The 21,523-nt window shown below is 34.9% G+C and overlaps 2 protein-coding genes and 1 pseudogene across 2 annotated transcripts; 1 reads left to right on the forward strand and 2 right to left on the reverse strand.

Moving 5' to 3' along the window:
* Nucleotides 1–713: 713 nt before the first annotated feature.
* On the reverse strand, nucleotides 714–3,518 carry LOC131169700 (uncharacterized). The gene is made up of 3 exons (XM_058128965.1): nucleotides 3,349–3,518; nucleotides 2,598–2,735; nucleotides 714–2,273 (listed from the first exon to the last, which is right to left on the reverse strand). Exons 1-3 carry the CDS (start codon nucleotides 3,442–3,444, stop codon nucleotides 729–731), a joined length of 1,779 nt encoding a protein of 592 aa, XP_057984948.1. The 5' UTR covers nucleotides 3,445–3,518; the 3' UTR covers nucleotides 714–728.
* A 10,709-nt stretch (nucleotides 3,519–14,227) lies between these two features.
* LOC131169598 (uncharacterized) lies at nucleotides 14,228–15,657 on the reverse strand. Its single transcript, XM_058128785.1, has 2 exons — nucleotides 15,244–15,657; nucleotides 14,228–14,365 (listed from the first exon to the last, which is right to left on the reverse strand). Exons 1-2 carry the CDS (start codon nucleotides 15,553–15,555, stop codon nucleotides 14,228–14,230), a joined length of 450 nt encoding a protein of 149 aa, XP_057984768.1. The 5' UTR covers nucleotides 15,556–15,657.
* A 2,618-nt stretch (nucleotides 15,658–18,275) lies between these two features.
* LOC131169599 (NADH dehydrogenase [ubiquinone] flavoprotein 1, mitochondrial-like) lies at nucleotides 18,276–20,433 on the forward strand (annotated as a pseudogene).
* Nucleotides 20,434–21,523: the final 1,090 nt, after the last annotated feature.

Genomic DNA, 21,523 nt, shown 5'->3' on the forward strand with positions numbered 1-21,523 from the left:
CGTTTCATATTAAGCAATAAAATTTCAATGTGATTTATTTCTGTTTGGCACCAATATTTTCAAAACTTTTGAAAATGATAATTTTTTAACAATTTAATTTAAAAATAATTTTACGAATAAATTAGTTCATAATTTTTTTTAAGCTATTAAATCTTAAAATTCTACTAATAACTTTAAAGTAGCACAAGCAATTTAATTAAAATAATGATTTTTTTAAAATAATTTATTTTAAATAAAACATTAATTTAAAATTTCACAATTTTAAAAATAATTCTAATATCACGAAATTACAATTCAAAATTATGATTTATTTGCCTTAAATTTAATATGTAAAATCTCACTTGAGTTTAATAAAATTTTATTATTATATTTCAGCTTCAAAATTAAAACACTTAAAATACTTGAATTTTAAAAAACAATTTAATAAAAATATAAAATAATATCCGGCCTAATGCATGTACACAAACAATTAATTTATTAATATTAAATAAGCTAATTCAAGCAGAAACTCATAAATTATTTAAATATTACTACATAATATAGCTCATGCTCAAAATTGTACAAAAATTTAAATACTATCTTAAGACTTGCAAGCTACTATAAACTACGCTCGATTTGCTAAATGAGCCACTTTCTCATAAATAGTTTTGATAGATTTACAGCAGCTAGCATTTTCATAGCATCTTGGGGTATAGACCATGAAAAGCTTCTCATCCACCATTCACAGATCACTCTGCTCTTGTTCCAAAGATAGCTTCCCTTGTCACAAGCTTGATTCCCCTTACCCACAACTCAGCCGTTTCAACTCCACCTTCACACACAAAATGCACTTCCTTGTTCTTTGTAGTGATTACATGAAACATTCCAGGGTCTTCAACATCAAGTTTTCTCCGGCGATTCCACTGGAACTTTGGGCTGGGACCAACCTCAGCACCTCTGCAAACCACATTTCTGTTGCTTGACTTTCCCCACCGCAACAACCCAACAGCACCTACCATCCTTAATACTTTATAGTGTGGAGCTCCTTTGCCGCATTTGGTGTGCTTCTTGACTTGAGTCCCACCCAGAACAAGTTGTCTAGCAAGTTCGTCCAATATTACATTCTCTGGTTCAGTTCCATAGCCATTCTTCCTGGCAAGCGAGAGTGCAGTTTCCTCTTTCGGATTCTTAAGATCACTGCTGGCCCCACATGAAATTAAATGCTCACACACTCTGCTGTGGCCTCCTCTTGCAGCTAACATTAGCGGGGTGTATCCTTCACTATCATAGGCATTCACATCATAACCTCTTCTAGTTAACATATAAATCAAATCTATGTCGCCCCGGTGCGCTGCACGATGCAGAGCATGAACACCGGCGGAATAGTTATGTCCCTCTTCAAGTGCATAATCAAGCATCACCTTTTCGACGGCTTCTCCGTGGTGGCTTAACTCCGATAAGGTGATTGCCGTTTCGCCATATTTGTTCTGCAGCTTTACATTGGCCCCTGCATAAACCAGTAACCTGAAAGCTTCCACATGACCTCCGGCTGCAGCTATCATAGCAGCAGAGAATCCATCTTCATCCTGTTCATCAAGATTGATATCTGTCTTCTCAATGAGCAGTTTCAAGGTTTCAATATCATTTGCTTGAACCACGAACATCAAGGGAGAAAATACTGAGACATTGCTTGATATCAGACTCTTCCCATCCCGAATCACATCTATCACTGCTTGCTGGAAGCCAAGAGCCCATTTGGTTGACCTTGCAATTAAGCTAGCAGACTCACCGGCTGAATTGACCAATCCAAAATCAGCACCAGCTGAGGCCAAGATTTTTAGACATTCCTTTTGCTTATATCTAGCACATATCATTAACGCAGTTTCTCCAGAATCTGTTCGAGAGTTGAGATTGCAGCCACCGACTGTCAGCTGCTCAAGCACTTTGGCTGATCCAAGCCGTGCAGCTAAATGGATAGGGCGGCACTCTTTTTTTGAAGTTGTTTTAACCGGAAGTTCTTTATCTGCACCACAGTTTAGCAGCACTTTTACTGCTCTTGCATTGTCACATAGGATGGCGTGGTGGATGAGAGTCCTCCCGAAGTGAAGGGTGTTAAGGGGGAGGTGTCTGAGAAGCATCCGCAATATAGCACCACTTGCTTCAAAATACTCCACAGCACACCAAGTGACCCAATAAGCCTCGGCTAACCCAGCACCAACTCGGAATTCTTCACCTGTATCCATGTCCCAAGACCAGGCTCCCAGCCTCACCTTAGTGTCCATCCGGACGCCAACCTGTTTCCAATTCAATTGGCAAATCTAGTAATTCTGCAAAAGTAATAATGCTTGAGGAATTAACTGATCAAAGATCCTAATAAGGTCATGTCATGCCCGTAGATGGCAAATATAGGTTGCAGGACCATTTTCAGTCCATTCAATAATAGAAAGATGCATTCACATGTCAAGCATTAATATCAGGCAAACATTTCCTAAGATGGCGTGAATTCGGTGGTTCAGCATCTCAGAACTGTGCAATCCATGCTATATGCCATTCTAAACTGGTTTCTAGATCCTTCTTTTATGGTGACTTTTGCAATAATTATGCACCCAAATTTTTACCTGCAACAACAATCTAACCACTGATATTTGTCGGCTGACAATTGCAGCAGTAAGCGCATTACAGTCAACATTGGCATGCAGGGATGGCTTGGAAGATCGAAGCAGAACTCTATCTATTGCATTGGCGTCTACTCCACACTGCCACCAATTAAGATGGTCAAAGTCAATCAGCAAGATCAATTGATGAAGAATAGGGATCTCTGAATTGAGTCTATATACGGGGTACTCCTAGCCCCTAGGGAAGGCAAAGGCAGGGTTATCATTCACTGCAATCACAAAATAATGCTCTTTGATGAAAAAAATTTTTCGCTAGTGAAAATATAGATACTCTGACTACTTGGTTGCCCCTATTATTTATTTGAAGAAGTCAAACACAAATGATAAAATAAATGGTATCCCTACAAGAAATATTTGCTTTAGTGCTCTAATCCGGCACTCATTTTGTTCAAAATTTTGCTACTTCGATATCTTAATGAGATGGTATACATTGAAGAAGAAGAAGAAATTGTCTGCCAAGTGAATATTGTTTCAGTTGGTTAAAACTTTGAAGAACTATAAAGGACAAAAGGGTATGCGTCAGAGTTCTCATTTTAACTATCTGAGGTTCACTATGCTACAGGACTTTCAATCGTCAACCTCTGATTAGTGAATACTGATTCAACTCAAACTACTGCCGAAGTCAAGACATTCTATTAAACTAATTCGATGGGATACATAACAGAGAGCATTTTTGATACATTGCAGTATTTACCTTAATGAGCGTGTCTACTACATTGACAAACCCTCTACAGCAAGCAGAGACAAGCGCACGAACAGCAACCTGTGGGCGTATCAAGTCAGACCCCATGAGCAGCTCTGCAGGCCTGGCCAACCCCAGGGAGCTTGCCTCTAATAAAGCCTCCTCGCATGCCTCCTGAGATGCCCCAGTGTTGACCCTGTGTAGCTCAAAATGAGCATTGATTTTGATGATAACAAAACTCAAAGAGAATCTATCTAACCCAACTTCAAAGTGATGTGTAGATTCTTTGTCTTATGCATAAAGAACCTTTCAAGTTGTATCTAAGGAAAAAGGATACTCAAAGGCATTTCAAGACAAATCCAAAATGAGAAAAGAACAAGACTATGGAAGCCAAGACTCAAAGAAAAGGTATGAAAGGCATAGTGTTTGAGATTGAGTCTTAGATCTTTTGTAAATAGAATGTATGAGAATTTAGTCATATGGAGCTCAAAAATAAAATTTTAATTTCTGATTACTTTTTCTCATCATGACCTTGGACACTACTATTGAAACATTTTTTAAGGTCGAAATCATTTTACATTGCAAGTTGAGACATGCAGCTGTTGACTTAGTTTGCTAACTGGTTTGCTAAAATTTTCGGTTTGCTAATGTGTTTGCTAAAAAAATTAGTTTACTAACCAGTTTACTGACTGCTACCATTATTTCATTAGTTTGCTAATTGTTCAGAGTTGCTCAACTTCGCACAAAAGGACAAAATAACGGCCATTTTGTCTTGGACAGTGTGTATAACGTTCCAAAAGGATTTCAAACGGTCTAAAATGATTTGGGACTATAAATACACCTTCCTTACTTCATTTTAGTTTGATGAAAGCTTACATTTGAACTCCAACATTGATTTTTCATTTATTGCTTTCATTCAAGAGCTTTAAAGATTTTGAGCTACCATTGGCAAATCAACTCATCTCTTCTTTATAGTTTGATTTGTATTGAATAAGAGTGAGTGTTGAAACATTGAATTGCATTTAAGAGAGGTTGTACAAGCACCTATTGAAGCTTGAGAGAGTAAGTGCTTGAGATAGCACTTGTAAAGGTTTCAAGCTACCTTGGTAAAAGCTTGGTGTTGAAAAGTTGTAAAGGGCTTTTGGTCTCTTGCCTTCAAAAGAGCAAATAGTGGAGAGAAGACTCAAAGAGGGTTCTTTGAGAGAGTGGATGTAGGCTAGTTAAGCCGAACCACTATAAAAATCGTTGTGTTTGATCTCTCTAACCTTGACCTCCTTAATTTTGTGCAATTTAAATTTTACTTGCTATACATGATATTGAATGTTGTTTGAATAAGATTGAATTGATAAATTTGAGAACATATTGAGTGACTTGAGAAATTAGTTGTATATTGTATGATGCATGCCTTGTTAGATATTGCCATATACATTGATTGAGGGTTGAATTGCAACTTAGGAACACATTGTTGAAGCACATATTATTTTCATTATATATAGAGAAACACTTAGTTGAACAAAGCCACAATTTTTCATTAGGCTACAAGCAAGGGCCGAAAAATTGTTAAAGTCCAATTCACCCCCCTCTTGGACTATTTTTGGGATAACAAATTGGTATCAGAGCCTGACTCTCTTGCTTAGGGTATTACAGCCTTAGAGTGATCCATAATGGCTGGTTCATCTAGTAATACTGCCGGTATACCTGCACCATTAGCTGAAGGCTACTCAATCACTAGACCACCACTCTTCAATGGCACTAATTATTCATTTTGGAAAGTAAGAATGAGAAATTTCATACAATCTGTAGATATTGATGCATGGAGAATTATTAAAAATGGTCCACATGTTCCTCAAAAGAATGGTCCAGGAACTTCAAAAGTTCCAAAACATGAAGATGAATATGATGACAATGATTGGAAGAAAATTTCTATAAATGCTAAAGCTATCAATATTTTGCATTGCTCACTTGACCTTAATGAATACAATCGTGTTTCAGGATGTCAGTCTGCTAAGGAAATTTGGGATAAGCTTGAAGTCACTTATGAAGGAACTGACGTCGTCAAAGAGTCCAAAGCAAATCTTCTTATTCGAGATTATGAGCTATTTGAAATGAAGCCAAGAGAATCAATTGCAGATATGAGTACAAGGTTTACTGATCTTGTAAATCTTCTCAAAGCACTTGGTAAAAGATTTGAGAAAGCTGAACTTGTGAAGAAAATTCTTAGATCACTTCCAAAATCTTGGGAAGCAAAGACTACAGTTATTCAAGATACCAAGGATTTTAAAACATTCACTTATGATGAACTCATTGGCTCTCTCATTGCACATGAGATGGTATACAAGAAAGATGAAGCTGAAAATGAGCAAAAGAAGAAGAAAAGCATTGCTCTCAAGTCAAACAAGGATGAAGATAAGAAGAAAGGAGTTGCATTCAAAGTTGACTCTAGTGACAACTCAAGTGCTTCTAGTGATGATGATGATGAAATGGTTATGCTTGCAAGAAAATTTAAAAGAGCTTTCAAGAAGGGAGGAAGCAAATACAAGAAATTCTTGAAAAAGTATACTCCCAAGGATAAACATTTCAGAGATTCAAAAGAAGAAATTATATGCTATGAGTGTCACAAACCTGGACATATCAAGCCCAAATGTCCATTACTCAAAAAGAAGAAAGGAAAAGAAGATAGGAGCAAGAAAGCTATGAAAGTAGTATGGAGTAACAGTGAAGAATCTTCAAATGATGAATCAAGTGACAAAGAGGCTGCTCTTCTTTGTATGATGGCACTTGAAGAGAAAGTCAAAAGTTCACAAAAGGAAGAAGAAAGTGACAATGAGGTAAACTCTTATGAATCTCCTAATGTAGAAGAACTTGAACTTGCATTTGCTAGAGTATATGATGAGTATAGAAATTACAAGAGAAAGTGCACTAAAATGAATTTAGAGATTGAATCGTTGAGATCACAAAATATTGCCATGTCCAATGTGTATAAAGAAAATGAATTTTACAAAGGACAAATTGCCATGTTTAAAGAACTAGATTTAGAGTTGAAAATCTCAAAAGATATTTGTGAAATGCTCATTGAGAAAAATAAAGTTCTTGAAGCTAAAGTAGAGTCTTTGACAAATGATTTGGCAAAATTTACAAAAGGAAAAGAAACTCTAGATGTACTTCTTGGAAACCAAAGAATTTTGAATGAAAAATATGGAATTGGTTTTGATGGTTTCATGAACTATGACAAGTACAAGAATCATTTCATTAAAGCATCTACATCTTCCTTGCCTACTGTTATATGTTATTATTGCAATAAAAGACGTCATATGATTAGTTCTTGTGCACTTAGGAAAGGTCATCTTAAGGTAAAGAAGGTATGGGTACCAAAGAGAACCTTACCTAAGGTCACTAACCCCCAAGGACCCAAAGTTGCTTGGGTACCTAAAGCTTAATGATTAAATTTCAGGTTTGTTTCAAAGGGATAAAGGAAAATGATAAATGGTATATAGATAGTGGTTGTTCAAAGCACATGACTGGTGAGAAGGACAAGTTTTCAGAAATTACAATGAAAGATGGAGGATATGTAAAATTTGGAGATAAAGGAAAAGGAAAAATAATTGGAAATGGCACAATTGGAACTAAACCCTGCATTGAGGATGTGTCACTTGTTGAAGGTTTGAAATACAACTTGCTAAGTGTAAGCCAACTGTGTGATAAAGGTTTTGAGGTAAAATTTACTTCTTCTCTATGTACAATCAATAACTTAGATAATGACACGTTGTTCATTGCAAATAGATCCAATAATATTTACTTGCTTGACATGAATAATTTTGAAACTAATCATAGTACATGTCTAGTATCTCTTGATAACTCTAGTTATTTGTGGCATAGAAGACTGGGTCATGCAAGCATGCATACACTCTCAAAATTGTCTAAGAAAGAACTTGTTAATGGTCTTCCTAAGATTAATTATGAAAATGAATTTCAATGTAGAGCATGTGCACTAGGAAAGCATACTAGAGCATCTTTTAAATCCAAAAATATTGTGTCTACCACTAGGCCACTAGAATTGCTTCATCTTGATTTATTTGGACCCGTAACTCCTACTAGTCTTGGTGGAAAATTATATGCTTCAGTTATTGTTGATGACTATTCAAGATATACATGGACATTTTTCCTTGCTCACAAAGATGAAACTTTTGAAAAATTCACCTCTTTTAGTAAAATGGTTCAAAATGAAAAAGGCTTTTGCATCTCATCTATAAGAAGTGACCATGGAACTGAATTTGAAAATCATTTATTTGAGAAATATTGTGATAAATATGGAATCAACCATAATTTTTCAGCTCCTAGAACACCACAACAAAATGGGGTAGTAGAAAGGAAAAATAGGACTTTGCAAGAAATGACTAGAACTATGTTGAGTGAAAATAATTTGCCAAAGTACTTTTGGGCTGAAGCTGTTAATACATCTTGCTATGTGTTGAATAGAGTTTTGATTAGACCAATTTTGAAAAAGACCCCCTATGAGCTTTGGAAAGGAAGAAAACCAAATATCTCATATTTCAAAGCATTTGGTTGTAAGTGCTATATTTTAAATAACAAGAAGGATAACTTAAAGAAATTTGATGCTAAATCTGATGAAGGAATCTTTATTGGGTATTCAACAAAGAGTAAAGCCTATAGAGTGTTCAATAGAAGAACTTTGGTTATTGAGGAAACTATTCATGTTTTGTTTGATGAGAATAACCCTTCTATTAGAAGGAAAAATGCTTGTGATGATAATAAGGAGCAGGTTTTTGGAAAAGAAAATATAATATCAAGTCAAGAAATGGAACAAGTTGATGACAAAGATGAGGAAACTCAAGGAGAAACTACAATAGATGTCCATGATGCCAATGAAGATCAAATCAATGAAGAAATGCCAAATTTGGAAGAATTACAAGTAAATGAGCCTCAACATGAAGACTTACCTAAAGAATGGAGATTCCATAGAAATCATCCTCAAGAAGACATTATTGATGATCCATCTTAAAGGATGATGACTAGAGCACAATTGAGAAGATATTTTGGTAATGTTGCTTTTGTTTCACAAATTGAACCTAAATGTTTTGAAGATGCTCAAAATGATGAAAGTTGGATTCTTGCCATGCAAGAAGAACTAAATCAATTTGAGAGAAATAAAGTTTGGAATTTAGTGCTTAAACCAAAGAATCATTCAATTATTGGTACTAAATGGGTTTTTAGAAACAAAATGGATGAAAAAGGCAATGTTGTTAGAAACAAAGCTAGACTAGTAGCTCAAGGCTACAACCAAGAGGAAGGGATTGATTTTGATGAAACCTTTACTCCGGTTGCTAGAATTGAAGCTATTAGAATGTTGTGTGCCTTTGCATGTTACAAGGATTTTATGCTTTATCAAATGGATGTCAAAAGTGCATTTTTAAATGGTTATATTGATGAGGAAGTGTATGTTGCACAACCTCCAGGCCTTGAAAATCATGAGCATCCAAATCATGTTTATAAACTTACTAAAGTTTTATATGGTTTAAAGCAAGCTCCTAGAGCATGGTATGAAAGGCTTAGTAAATTTCTCTTACAAAATGATTTTCAAAGAGGCAAAGTGGATACAACACTTTTTGTTAAGAAGCATCATAGTGATATGCTCATTGTGCAAATTTATGTTGATGATATAATTTTTGGTGCTACTAACGAATCTCTTTGCAAGAAATTTTCTAAGATTATGCAAAATGAATTTGAAATTAGCATGATGGGTGAGCTCACATTCTTCCTTGGACTTCAAATTAAGCAAATGAAAGATGGCATCTTCATAAATCAATCAAAGTACATCAAGGATATGCTAAAGAAATTTAAGATGGAAGATTTGAAGAGCATGGGCACTCCTATGAGTTCAATAATTAAAATGGACAGTGATGAAAAAGGTAAAGAAGTAGATACCAAGCTTTATAGAGGTATGATTGGCTCTCTTTTGTATCTTATCGCATCTAGGCCAGACATACACTTTAGTGTTTGCTTGTGTGCAAGATTTCAATCATGTCCAAAAGAATCCCATCTAAGTGCAGTTAAAAGGATTTTTAGATATCTCATTGGCTCACAATCAATTGGTTTATGGTATCCAAAATGTGAATCATTTAATCTTGTTGGCTATAGTGACTCTGATTTTGCTGGAAGTAGACTGGATAGAAAAAGTACTTCAGGTACTTGTCAATTTCTTGGTCTTGCACTAGTTTCTTGGCACAGTAAGAAACAAACTTCAGTAGCTTTATCTACAGCTGAGGCAGAATATATAGCTGCTGGTAGTTGTGTTGCTCAAATCTTATGGATGAAACAACAATTGGAAGATTTTGGTTTAAAATATAATCTTGTTCCAATTAGGTGTGACAACACAAGTGCCATAAACTTGATCAAAAATCCAGTCCAACATTCAAGAACTAAACATATTGAGATTAGACATCATTTTATTAGAGATCATGTTCAAAATGGAAATATCAAAATAGAGTTTGTTGCCTCTGAAAATCAACTTGCTGACATTTTTACAAAACCTCTTAATGAAGAAACCTTTTGTAGAATTAGAAGGGAAATTGGTATGTGTGAACCACTTGCTTAAAATTTAAATCATAATAATTTCATGTTTTTACATCTTATTTAATGCGTGAGTGATCTGCTGTGATATAAAGTTTGCTAAGAAATTTCTGAAGATATTAGCTAACTTGTTTGTGTACTCGTAAAATTAGTTTACTATGTTGTATGCTAATATTGCGTGACTAAAATTAGTTTGCTATATCGTGTACTGTTCAAATTTCAAACCGAAAGGTGATTGTTCTTGAAATTTTCTGCGTGTCCACTAATGCATTTATCTTTTCACATTCGATATCACATTCTCAGTGCTGTGTCAGACATGTAGAAATGTTTATTTATGCATATAGGGATAGATAGACTTGTTTGAAATACAAAATAAAATAAAAAAAAAAGGAAAACAGGTTCAGTTGAAAGTACAGTGAAAATGAAAAGCGCGGGACTCAAGAGGACTTAAACCCTCTGCCACACGAAACCCCCACGCTTTCTCTCTCTCCTCTGTATCGATTCCCGACACCTCCCAAAACACACCCATTCTCTCTTTCCGGCAAAACATACCCTAACCCACCAAATATCTCAACTCTCCTTTCCTCTTCCACTCTTCACTCACCGAAACGCCATTATCAGATTTCATTTTGTTTTAATGGCTCGCACCAAACGAAAGTCCCTTGTTTCTGCGACTGCTTCGTCTTCCTCGTCAGCATCCGACGATGTCCCTGTCGCCACATTGCGAAAGAAAATGAAAGGGAAGAAAACCTTACCTGCCTCGAAATCAGCTAGTGAGTCTTCAAATCCATCCAAGGGTGTCAAACCCACTAAAACGACGCCAGAACAGAAAAAGAAACGGCAGAAGTCCGGGTTGGATACCCAACGAAAAATGCGTGCCGTAAAATCTACAGGCCCAGTGGATAAAGCACTGTTGGATTGCAAATTCATCAAATGGGAGTACTTTAATCAGGTAAACTTTCAATTCAAAGAGCTTTTTGAGTTTCAAGGATGGTTGGATGTGTGTGAATGTGCAAATGAGTATTACCCTAGGCTTGTTCAAGAGTTTTATAGAACCATGAGAACTGTTGATGATAAGGACAGATTTGAAGTGATTTTGAATAACAGTACATATGGTGTTTCTGTTGAACTGATAGCCACGGCTTTGAAATTGCCCAATGATGGAAATAAAATTTCCACACATAAGGATGTTGCTAGGGTGGCAGGATTCAATTTGGTTGAGTTTGAAAACGAGGTATTCCCTGTTAACACTGCCGCAAATGAAAAATCCACCAGTACAAAAGCCCTCCAACATATCAAAATCATTCACAGTATGGTGAACTACATTTTCTGTCCTAAATCTGGTAGTTATGGTTATTTGAGTCACTTGGACATGTGTATTATGTGGCACATTGTGAATAAAGTTAGGATGAATTTAGCCTATTTAATTTTCAAAAACATGTGCAAAGCTTATGGGATTGGAAAATTGCCGTATGCACATCTTCTGTCTGCTGTGTTTAAAGAGCTACATGTGAATGTTTCTAAGGAAAGCTCTAGAACTGATTTGATAGTGCTTAGAGAAATACATTCAGATACTGATGGGAGAAAGAAAAGATTTGAAAAGGGTGGTTCCTCCTCTGCTAAGGTTGATTCTGAATCTGCTAGTGAATTTTTGAGTGAAATTCAAGGGATAAAAGCTACTGTTAATGAACATTTTAGTTCAACAAATCAGTCCCTTGACATTCTCAGAAAATTTGTGGATGTGGTTGACTATAAAGTGAGTCACCTGCTCACTCAAAATGAGGAGTTAAAGAGGCTGATTATGGATCTTCAGCAGGCCAAGGAAACTGGTGTTCCAACTAAAGTTGAGGCTGCTACCCAAGTCTCTGCTGATAAGGGTGAAAGCAATAAGGTTGGTGAGTCTCCTGATGCTATGGCACATGAAAGTGACCAAGTAGCTGAACCTGAGCTTGAACCTGCAGTAGAAGCTCCTGTTGAGCATGCTACTGAACAGGTCATTGAACCTGAAATTGGCCTCGCAGCTGATGTACCTACTGAGCATGCTATTGAAAAGGTTGTAGAACCTGAAAGAGAGCTGCCTGTTGAACCTCCACCTGCACCACCAGTTGAGACTGCTGCTGTTCCTACGCAGCACCAGGAAACTTCTTTAAAAGATCACCAAGCTAGTGCTCAAACTCAGCTATCTGCAGCTGCTGCCCCTGCAGCCAAGAAAGGTAAGAAAAGGTACAAGTCAACCATGTCAAATCCATATCAGACATTAGCTGCTGCTCTTGAACCACCATCTGAAGAAGATGAGCCCAAGAAAGATGATCAAGTGGCTGACCAAGCACCTTCGCCTCCTGTTATTAAACTCCCTAGGAAGAAAATGGTGCCTTCAAAATCCACTTGCAGAAGTAAAAGACTTAAATAGCATCTCATCTGGATTTTTAGTTTACTATCTGCATTATTAGTTTACTAGTTTGTTTGCTAATATTGGTTTTTAGTTTGCTACTGTTTACCTTACTGCGTTTAACTTTGGGCTAACATGATTCTTTTTGGGTTATTTTCTCCTGTTTCCTTTTTGATTGATGACAAAAAGGGGGAGAATAGGATGATGGATATGGATATGTGAACATGTGTGTGAATATGTGTTTATAGGATGGACATGAATGTGTTGATGGACATGAATGTGTTGATACTTGTGTTAATGGACATGAATGTGTTGAAATGAATGTGTTCATACTTGTGTTTATAGCATAAACTCAGGGGGAGCTTATATACAGAAAATAGATTTCCTGGAAATTATGTGCATATATTTAGGGGGAGCATTTTCGGTATACTATACTTGGATTTACATACTCACATAAACTTTCACACACTTTTATTTTTGATTGTTGATTCAGTTGAGTTTTGTCATCATCAAAAAGGGGGAGATTGTTGATCCCGTGTAGCTCAAAATGAGCATTGATTTTGATGATAACAAAACTCAAAGAGAATCTATCTAACCCAACTTCAAAGTGATGTGTAGATTCTTTGTCTTATGCATAAAGAACCTTTCAAGTTGTATCTAAGGAAAAAGGATACTCAAAGGCATTTCAAGACAAATCCAAAATGAGAAAAGAATAAGACTATGGAAGCCAAGACTCAAAGAAAAGGTATGAAAGGCATAGTGTTTGAGATTGAGTCTTAGATCTTTTGTAAATAGAATGTATGAGAATTTAGTCATATGGAGCTCAAAAATAAAATTTTAATTTCTGATTACTTTTTCTCATCATGACCTTGGACACTACTATTGAAACATTTTTTAAGGTCGAAATCATTTTACATTGCAAGTTGAGACATGCAGCTGTTGACTTAGTTTGTTAACTGGTTTGCTAAAATTTTCGGTTTGCTAAAATTTTCGGTTTGCTAAAAACATTAGTTTACTAACCAGTTTACTGGCTGCTACCATTATTTCATTAGTTTGCTAATTGTTCAGAGCTGCTCAACTTCGCACAAAAGGATAAAATAACGGCCATTTTGTCTTGGGCAGTGTGTATAACGTTCCAAAGGGATTTCAAACGGTCTAAAATGATTTGGGACTATAAATACACCTTCCTTACTTCATTTTAGTTTGATGAAAGCTTACATTTAAACTCCAACATTGATTTTTCATTTATTGCTTTCATTCAAGAGCTTTAAAGATTTTGAGCTACCATTGGCAAATCAACTCATCTCTTCTTTATAGTTTGATTTGTATTGAGTAAGAGTGAGTGTTGAAACATTGAATTGCATTTAAGAGAGGTTGTACAAGCACCTATTGAAGCTTGAGAGAGTAAGTGCTTGAGATAGCACTTGTGAAGGTTTCAAGCTACCTTGGTAAAAGCTTGGTGTTGAAAAGTTGTAAAGGGCTTTTGGTCTCTTGCCTTCAAAAGAGCAAATAGTGGAGAGAAGACTCAAAGAGGGTTCTTTGAGAGAGTGGATGTAGGCTAGTTAAGCCGAACCACTATAAAAATCGTTGTGTTTGATCTCTCTAACCTTGACCTCCTTAATTTTGTGCAATTTAAATTTTACTTGCTATACATGATATTGAATGTTGTTTAAATAAGATTGAATTGATAAATTTGAGAACATATTGAGTGACTTGAGAAATTAATTGTATATTGTATGATGCATGCCTTGTTAGATATTGCCATATACATTGATTGAGGGTTGAATTGCAACTTAGGAACACATTGTTGAAGCACATATTATTTTCATTATATATAGAGACACAATTAGTTGAACAAAGCCACAATTTTTCATTAGGCTACAAGCAAGGGCCGAAAAATTGTTAAAGTCCAATTCACCCTCCTCTTGGACTATTTTTGGGACAACACCCAGCTTTCACAAGCACCTCTAATACATTCAAATGCCCTTCCCTTACTGCTGCAGTTGTGGCATAGCCCCGAAACAATTTCTGATTCACATTGGCTCCGACGCTCTGCCACACAAACATGCCAAACCTTACTTGTATCAAGAAACAACATTGTAATTTAAAAGTTTTTGCTCTTTATCCTGTTTCTAGCTTGGAGAAAAACCACAAATTAAGAAGAACACAAGATCAGTCTCCAGGAAACTTTCATACATTTTTTTCATAAATTAAAAACTATAAATCAAGTCAAGAGTGCAAAACTCTATTTCTTTGTATAATTACATCATAATATCGCCTAAATTACCATAAAAATGCAAAAAAAGAAAAAATCCTTCAAATATATGATCTCACCCGCTTGGGTAGCGCATACTAGAACTAGAAGGCATACTCTATCATCAACTGCCAATCATCCAACCCAAATTCTAGATGAGCCATCTGATGCTAGAATTCTGATCACCTTCTAGAAGTGAACAGTATCAGATCTTATTAGTTGAATACGTGGAGGCAGATTCAGTCATTCAAAGTATCCAAAGCAGGAGATATGTAAATAAGCTTCACGATAGATGTAAAAGGAAAAGATAAGAAAATCTGCAAACGTCACACAATCTCTAAAGATATCAAACAAAATATTCTCTGTGTCATACATATTCCCTTCCTCAAAGAACTACTTAAATCAGATTAAATCAAATCATTTTGATCATAATTGAAATTAATTAGTAAACTCACTCATCATCATTCAAAAATATTAAATTGAATCTCTCCAAGCTCCAAATAATACAAACAACTTGATTAAGAATTTGTTGATGCTAAAAAACCATAACCACTGTCACAATCAGTATCTACACTATAGAAGTACTAATAACGAAATGAGATGAATTTTCAGCATTTTTTATTTTGGTCTCCAAGCAACTCTAGAGGCCAAATCAAATGAGAGTCTGTTACATTACCAGCAACTTCCTGACGAGCGTTAAATTTCCGGCATGAGCAGCGAGGAACAGAGAGGTGACATCGGTCTTGAACTCCTCATATTCGACGCGAACTTCATGTGGCAACTCATCACGCAGTAAAACCTCTGTCCTCTTCGCCTTCAAGCTCACCGTTCCGATGAAGTTCACGTCCACAGAAGGATCGGAGACACACTCGCATGCTAGCTTAAAGTCATCACGATGCGATGCGTCAACGAGAAGCTGTGAAACTTCGGCTTGGTAATTGATAGGGAAGACTTGTTTTCCGGCGCCGGAGTTACCAAACACGGTCATGTCTTTGGTGAGCCAGGCGTGCAGGGGAAGGGAAAAACAGAGGTGACAAGGAGGGAAACCAAATGCTTTTTTGAGGACTTCCAGAGGAGTGGAGCGGTTTAGCCACGGTAAAAAAGTAGTTTGACCACGTCGTGATGGGGTCTACTCTAATATTGTCTTAATATTTTCGCTATGAATAATAATTTGGAATTTATTTTTTAAATATATATATATTATTTTTTTTTAAGATTCATTTGATTCAACTGTTACATGATAACTAATAATTAATAATATATAATTTATATTAAGTATTTGATAAAATTATATTTAGTTATTATTATTAATATGTAAAATTATTATTTAGGATATATATTATATAATTTATATTAATATTAAATTATTTTTTGAGTCTTTTTTAAATTACTTTTAAAATAATATATATTAATTTTAAAATATAATTATAGAATGGATTTTAATTAAATAGCATTAAAGTTGTTTTTTAAAATAATTAAATATAATATCGAGTTTAAATTTTAATAAAATTTAAATTAATAAAAAATAAAATTCTATTAAATTTGATTCAATTTTAAAATAGAATCATAAGGTATCAAAATTATATAGATAAGTTCATGAAACTAAATTTGAAAAATTACTAAATCATAAAAGACATTTAATTATTAGACTATTGTCTATTAATTTGTCATCAACATAATAATCAACATTTCATTATAAATAAAATATTATATATCATAATATTTTCATTTATTAAATATTTATAAATTAAACACTTGAATATTTGAAATTTATATATTTTTTATAAAAATTCTAATTCTTTATCATTTAAAATGTTTCCTCAAACACCCACCAATTAAAAAATGAAGTTATGGAAATATGCAAAGCATGAGATTTAATTGCTCTTTTACAAGGTTTTAGTGTTGTATAGCATTAATGGATCCAACTCTTTCATTCTTTACTTCAATTTGCTTCAATAATAAAGAGGAGGGTGGAGAGTGATTTTCTTGTATTTGATTGGATGAAAGGAAATTAAAATTAAGAAGACTTGAAAGATTATGTTACCTTCCTTCATCTACATGATTATCCACCAAAACATCTTGTTAGGGTCTATAGAGCTAAATTGCTCATCCATAATTTAATGTGTTAATTATTATGTTCATGAGTGCATTCATTATTTGGGAATTGGGATCACAATTTTTCAAACTTCCAAATTTTCATGTTAAAAATTGAAAAATAATTTTTCAGGAAAGAAAAATATATTTTATTAATTAAAAATATAATGCGAATTTAAAATACAAATCATATTTTACTATATTTTTTATAAACAAATTCAAAATAAAAAATAATATTAATTATTTTAATTTAAAAATTTCGATTATGTTAATAACTTATTAAATTCGGCCGATCAGTAAAAGATATACTTTATTCACTGATGGTCTATGGTTATCGTCTTACTCTGTACTGTAATTAAAAGATAACTAATAGTTATTAAATTATTATTTTCTTAAATATTGAAGGAGAATAATTTAGTATACATTGAATTTAATTTTTTTATATATATGTATACAATTATTATTAATTAATAATTTATTTAATAATAATGAGAGTTTTTTTTTTATTAATTAGGACTCGATTTTCTTCATAAATTAACCATAAAAAAATTTTAACCGTATGAGATAATAAAATACTATATGTATAATAGCTGATTAGAGAAATTTTACCTTTAAAAATAACAACAATCATCCTCATTATCACTATTTTAGATTGTTCATATTAATATTTTATTTATAAACCGATTATTGAGAATTAAAAAAAAATTATTATGAAAAATTTTAAAGTTTACAAAATTATGTTATATTTTTTAATTTATGAATGATCTTATTATAATTTCTAAATTTTGAGGACCGCTATTGAAATTTATCAAACTGAGGCACTCAAAACAAGCAATGGGCCAGCACAGGGTGGATTTCAGTCTCTCATCCTCCATTGTTGTCTTCTTCAAACTGTACATTGGATCCCTAAGTAATGTAGGTCCATTATTCTTTCTTGCGTTCGGCAATTATATCATTTTACAATAATACAAATGCTCCTAATAAAGCCACGACATTCCATGTAGTTCTAATGTTATGCAAATCATTTGTTCCTTTAATTTTTTTTTGAATGATTTAAAATATATAAATATTAAAAAAATATTAAATTTCAATATTCGGACTCTTTCTCATTATTTTGATTTGTGGACAAAGTCCGATTACAGTCCCATAAGCTAAGCCTAGCCCAGGATTAAAACGCACCGTAGCATGCAGCTCTGTGAACCGTTCGCTTTGTATCGACGGCGACACGGACGTAGCTCTGCGTGTTACCCATGATCATCACAAGCACGCTCAATCTTTCATCATGCATTAGATGATCATCACCGTCCAATTTGAATAATCCAGCTCCAAAAGAGTAGCGAACTTGAGTCTTCATTCTTCACCTTCTTATTCCGTGTCTTCTCTGTTGCTTTTCTCGATTTAGCTGAATCGCCGAATAGCAAAAGCTAATAAGTGACGTTTCTCGCTATGGTACGCTATCACTCTCCTCTGTCAACGCGTTAGGATTATTTACAATTTCGTTTCATTTTCAGTTTTTTTTTTTCGTTTGGATCCATTTCAATCAATTTTCTTGTTTAATTATATTCGAAGATATAATTTGTTTGTGCTTCTTCTGTGTTATGGTTTTGCATGTTAATGCTTGAGGTATTCAGGAAAAAGGTTGTGAGTTTCCAATTTCAACTTAGATGAATAAGAGCTATATCTCTTTGTAAAGTTTTTGTTGGGTTTGTATGAGATGAAACTTTCTGAATTCGTAATCTGGAAAGAAATGAAAGGTTACTCGTATTTTTTTTTTTTTTTTTGTTTTAATCTTCTTGGTTTGTGGTTGCAATGGGCTATGCGTCTTTCACTAGAAATTATGAAATCTCACTGTAGTTCAATCATAAATTCATACTCTTTCACCACCATAACACTTTGCCATTGCATCAACTTTGCTAATTTTGCAGTTGTACTTGTGTCCTTAACCTTTTTATCATTTCATGGAAGCTATATTTGTTCAGTTATATTATGAATTTTGAAGAAAAAACAATTTAATGGGATAGTACGTTGTGGATTCTAAATGACTAAATGTAGTTTGGAATTAATAAACAATTTTTCTTACAGGCACCCATTAGGAGCATTTTTACCTTGCAAAGAGCTTAGTGATAAGGGGGATATAGGTTTCAGATCATTCAGCACCCAAGCTGCAAACGCTGGAAGTCCACAGCCTCCACCACCTCCTACACCTCCAGAGAAAACCCATTTTGGTGGATTAAAAGATGAGGACCGGATTTTTACCAACTTGTATGGGTTGCATGACCCTTTTCTCAAAGGTGCCATGAAGCGGGGAGACTGGTATAGAACAAAAGACTAGGTACTCAAGGCTGCTGGTTGGATTGTTAATGAAGTCAAGAAGTCTGGCCTCCGGGGACGTGGTGGTGCTGGTTTCCCCTCTGGCCTCAAATGGTCATTCATGCCAAAAATATCTGATGGACATCCCTCCTACCTCGTGGTTAATGCTGATGAAAGTGAACCTGCAACTTGCAAAGATAGAGAAATTATGCGCCATGATCCACACAAGCTGTTAGAGGGCTGCTTAATTGCTGGGTTGGGAATGAGAGCCTCTGCTGCATATATCTACATTAGGGATGAATATGTGAATGAAGGTAAAAACCTGGAAAGAGCATGAAAAGAAGCTTATGAAGCTGGGTTGTTGGGCAAGGATGCATGTGGTTCTGGCTATGATTTTGATGTTCATATCCACTATGGTGCTGGTGCTTATCTTTGTGGTGAAGAGACTGCACTTTTAGAAAGCCTGGAAGGAAAACAAGGGAAACCAAGGCTGAAGCCTCCCTTCCCAGCCAATGCGGGGCTGTATGGCTGTCCAACCACTGTTACAAATGTGGAAACAGTGGCGGTCTCTCCCACCATTTTGAGGCATGGACCAGAGTGGTTTGCTAGTTTTGGCAGGAAGAACAATTCTGGGACAAAATTGTTTTGTGTCTCAGGTCATGTGAATAAACCTTGCACAGTTGAAGAGGAGATGAGTATTTCTCTCAAAGAGTTAATAGAGAGGCACTGTGGAGGTGTTCAAGGTGGATGGGATAATCTACTTGCAGTAATACCAGGGGTTCTTCTGTCCCATTGATTCCCAAGCATATATGTGATGATGTGCTAATGGATTATGATGCACTTAAGGCTGTCCAGTCAGGGCTGGGGACTGCAGCTGTGATTGTGATGGATAAATCTACTGATGTTGTGGATGCAATTGCTAGGTTGTCATACTTCTACAAGCACGAGAGCTGTGGGTAGCGCACTCCATGCAGGGAGGGGACGGGGTGGCTCTGGATGATCATGGAAAGGTTGAAGGTTGGGAATGCAAAGTAGGAAGAGATAGATATGCTTCAAGAGGTGACAAAACAAATTGAAGGTCACACTATCTGTACATTGGGTGATGCTGCAGCTTGGCCTGTGCCGGGCCTCATAAGGCATTTTAGACCAGAGCTTGAAAGAAGGATTAAGGAGTGTGCAGAGAGGGAGTTGCTGGAGGTTGCTCTATAAGGTTTTCTATGCAGGCTCCTTTTTGTGTCTTATACCTCTACAGTAGACTTCTAAAACTAATAATTGAGCATGAATATGCATGCACCTAGGTGATTATTATTATGAAATTGATATCTATATTCCTGATCGATGCTTTTAAACATTGCAGATGGGTGACCAATTGTTTTTTTTCTTCTACATTAGTGATGTTCAGGATCTGTAAGAATTGTTCAGATTGGATAGTGATTTCTTGAGCAATTTTTTTTTCTTGCTACATTATTGATGTTCAGGATCTGTAAGAATTAACAAGAATGCCTGTATCCTGTGATAACATGTTTAGAGAATATTAGATGGCCATTTTTGTCCTCAAAGAAGGCACAGAAATGGGATAGTGGGGGTGAGGAGGAAAAACCACCCACCTAGGCTCTATGCCTTGTAAATTGCAATACTACGGAATCTTATCAATTTTTCTCTCAGCAGGAACATTGAAAGCTACTAAGCCACTTTGGATTTGTATGTCTTTTACTAGTGTAAGTAGAGGCTTCATTTTCTTCCACTGTATTGCTCCCTAGTGGCTTGGGACTCCGTTTTTTTTTGTGGTGATTTTGGAGTAGAGGAGGAAGTTGTAAATCACTTGGAAATAAATTATTATTATTATTATTATTATTATTATTATTATTATTATTCTATTGAATTGCCTTGGAACATTGAATTATAAGTAGTCACACTGAATGTACATGATCGAAGTGCTGCATGAAGGGTTGTCAATGCACTTTTCTTAGGTGTAGGTGGTATCGTTAAATGTTGTAGAATTTGAACGTTCTCTGTTTAGGATCTGTTTGATATTGCTATTAGAATTATTGTTAAGAAAAATAGTTTTTTAAATAAATTAATAAGAAAATATTAAAAAATTATTTAAAATTAAAATTGATAAGTTTTATCACAAAAACATTAAAATAATAAAATAACTTTTTAATAAACGATTTTTTTTAATAACATCTAAAATATATATATTTTTTTGAAAAAGTGTTTTTTTCCCCTTAAACCACAATGCCAACGGGCATTTAATGTCTTTTGCACCATGTTGAAGATAAATTATTTAGGGTCCAAATATAAGCGCCTTACCTAGTCTAATAATTAGAACATCTGATGAATGAGAGTAGATCCAGGCATGACAAGCTTGCCTTTTCGTGAGTTGGTATCTAGATTTCTGTTGAGCTGATTGGGCAAAGCTTACTGAAAATTTTCTGGATGTGTAATAATTAGTTTGCGTTCTTCTATATGTAGGGAAATGATGCCGATGAACTACAGTTTAGTTTGATGGTTAGTTGAGGATGGCATCAGGCGGTCCTATTAGATATATT

Source organism: Hevea brasiliensis, chromosome 10, assembly GCF_030052815.1.
Source record: "Hevea brasiliensis isolate MT/VB/25A 57/8 chromosome 10, ASM3005281v1, whole genome shotgun sequence".
Lineage (NCBI taxonomy): Eukaryota > Viridiplantae > Streptophyta > Magnoliopsida > Malpighiales > Euphorbiaceae > Hevea > Hevea brasiliensis.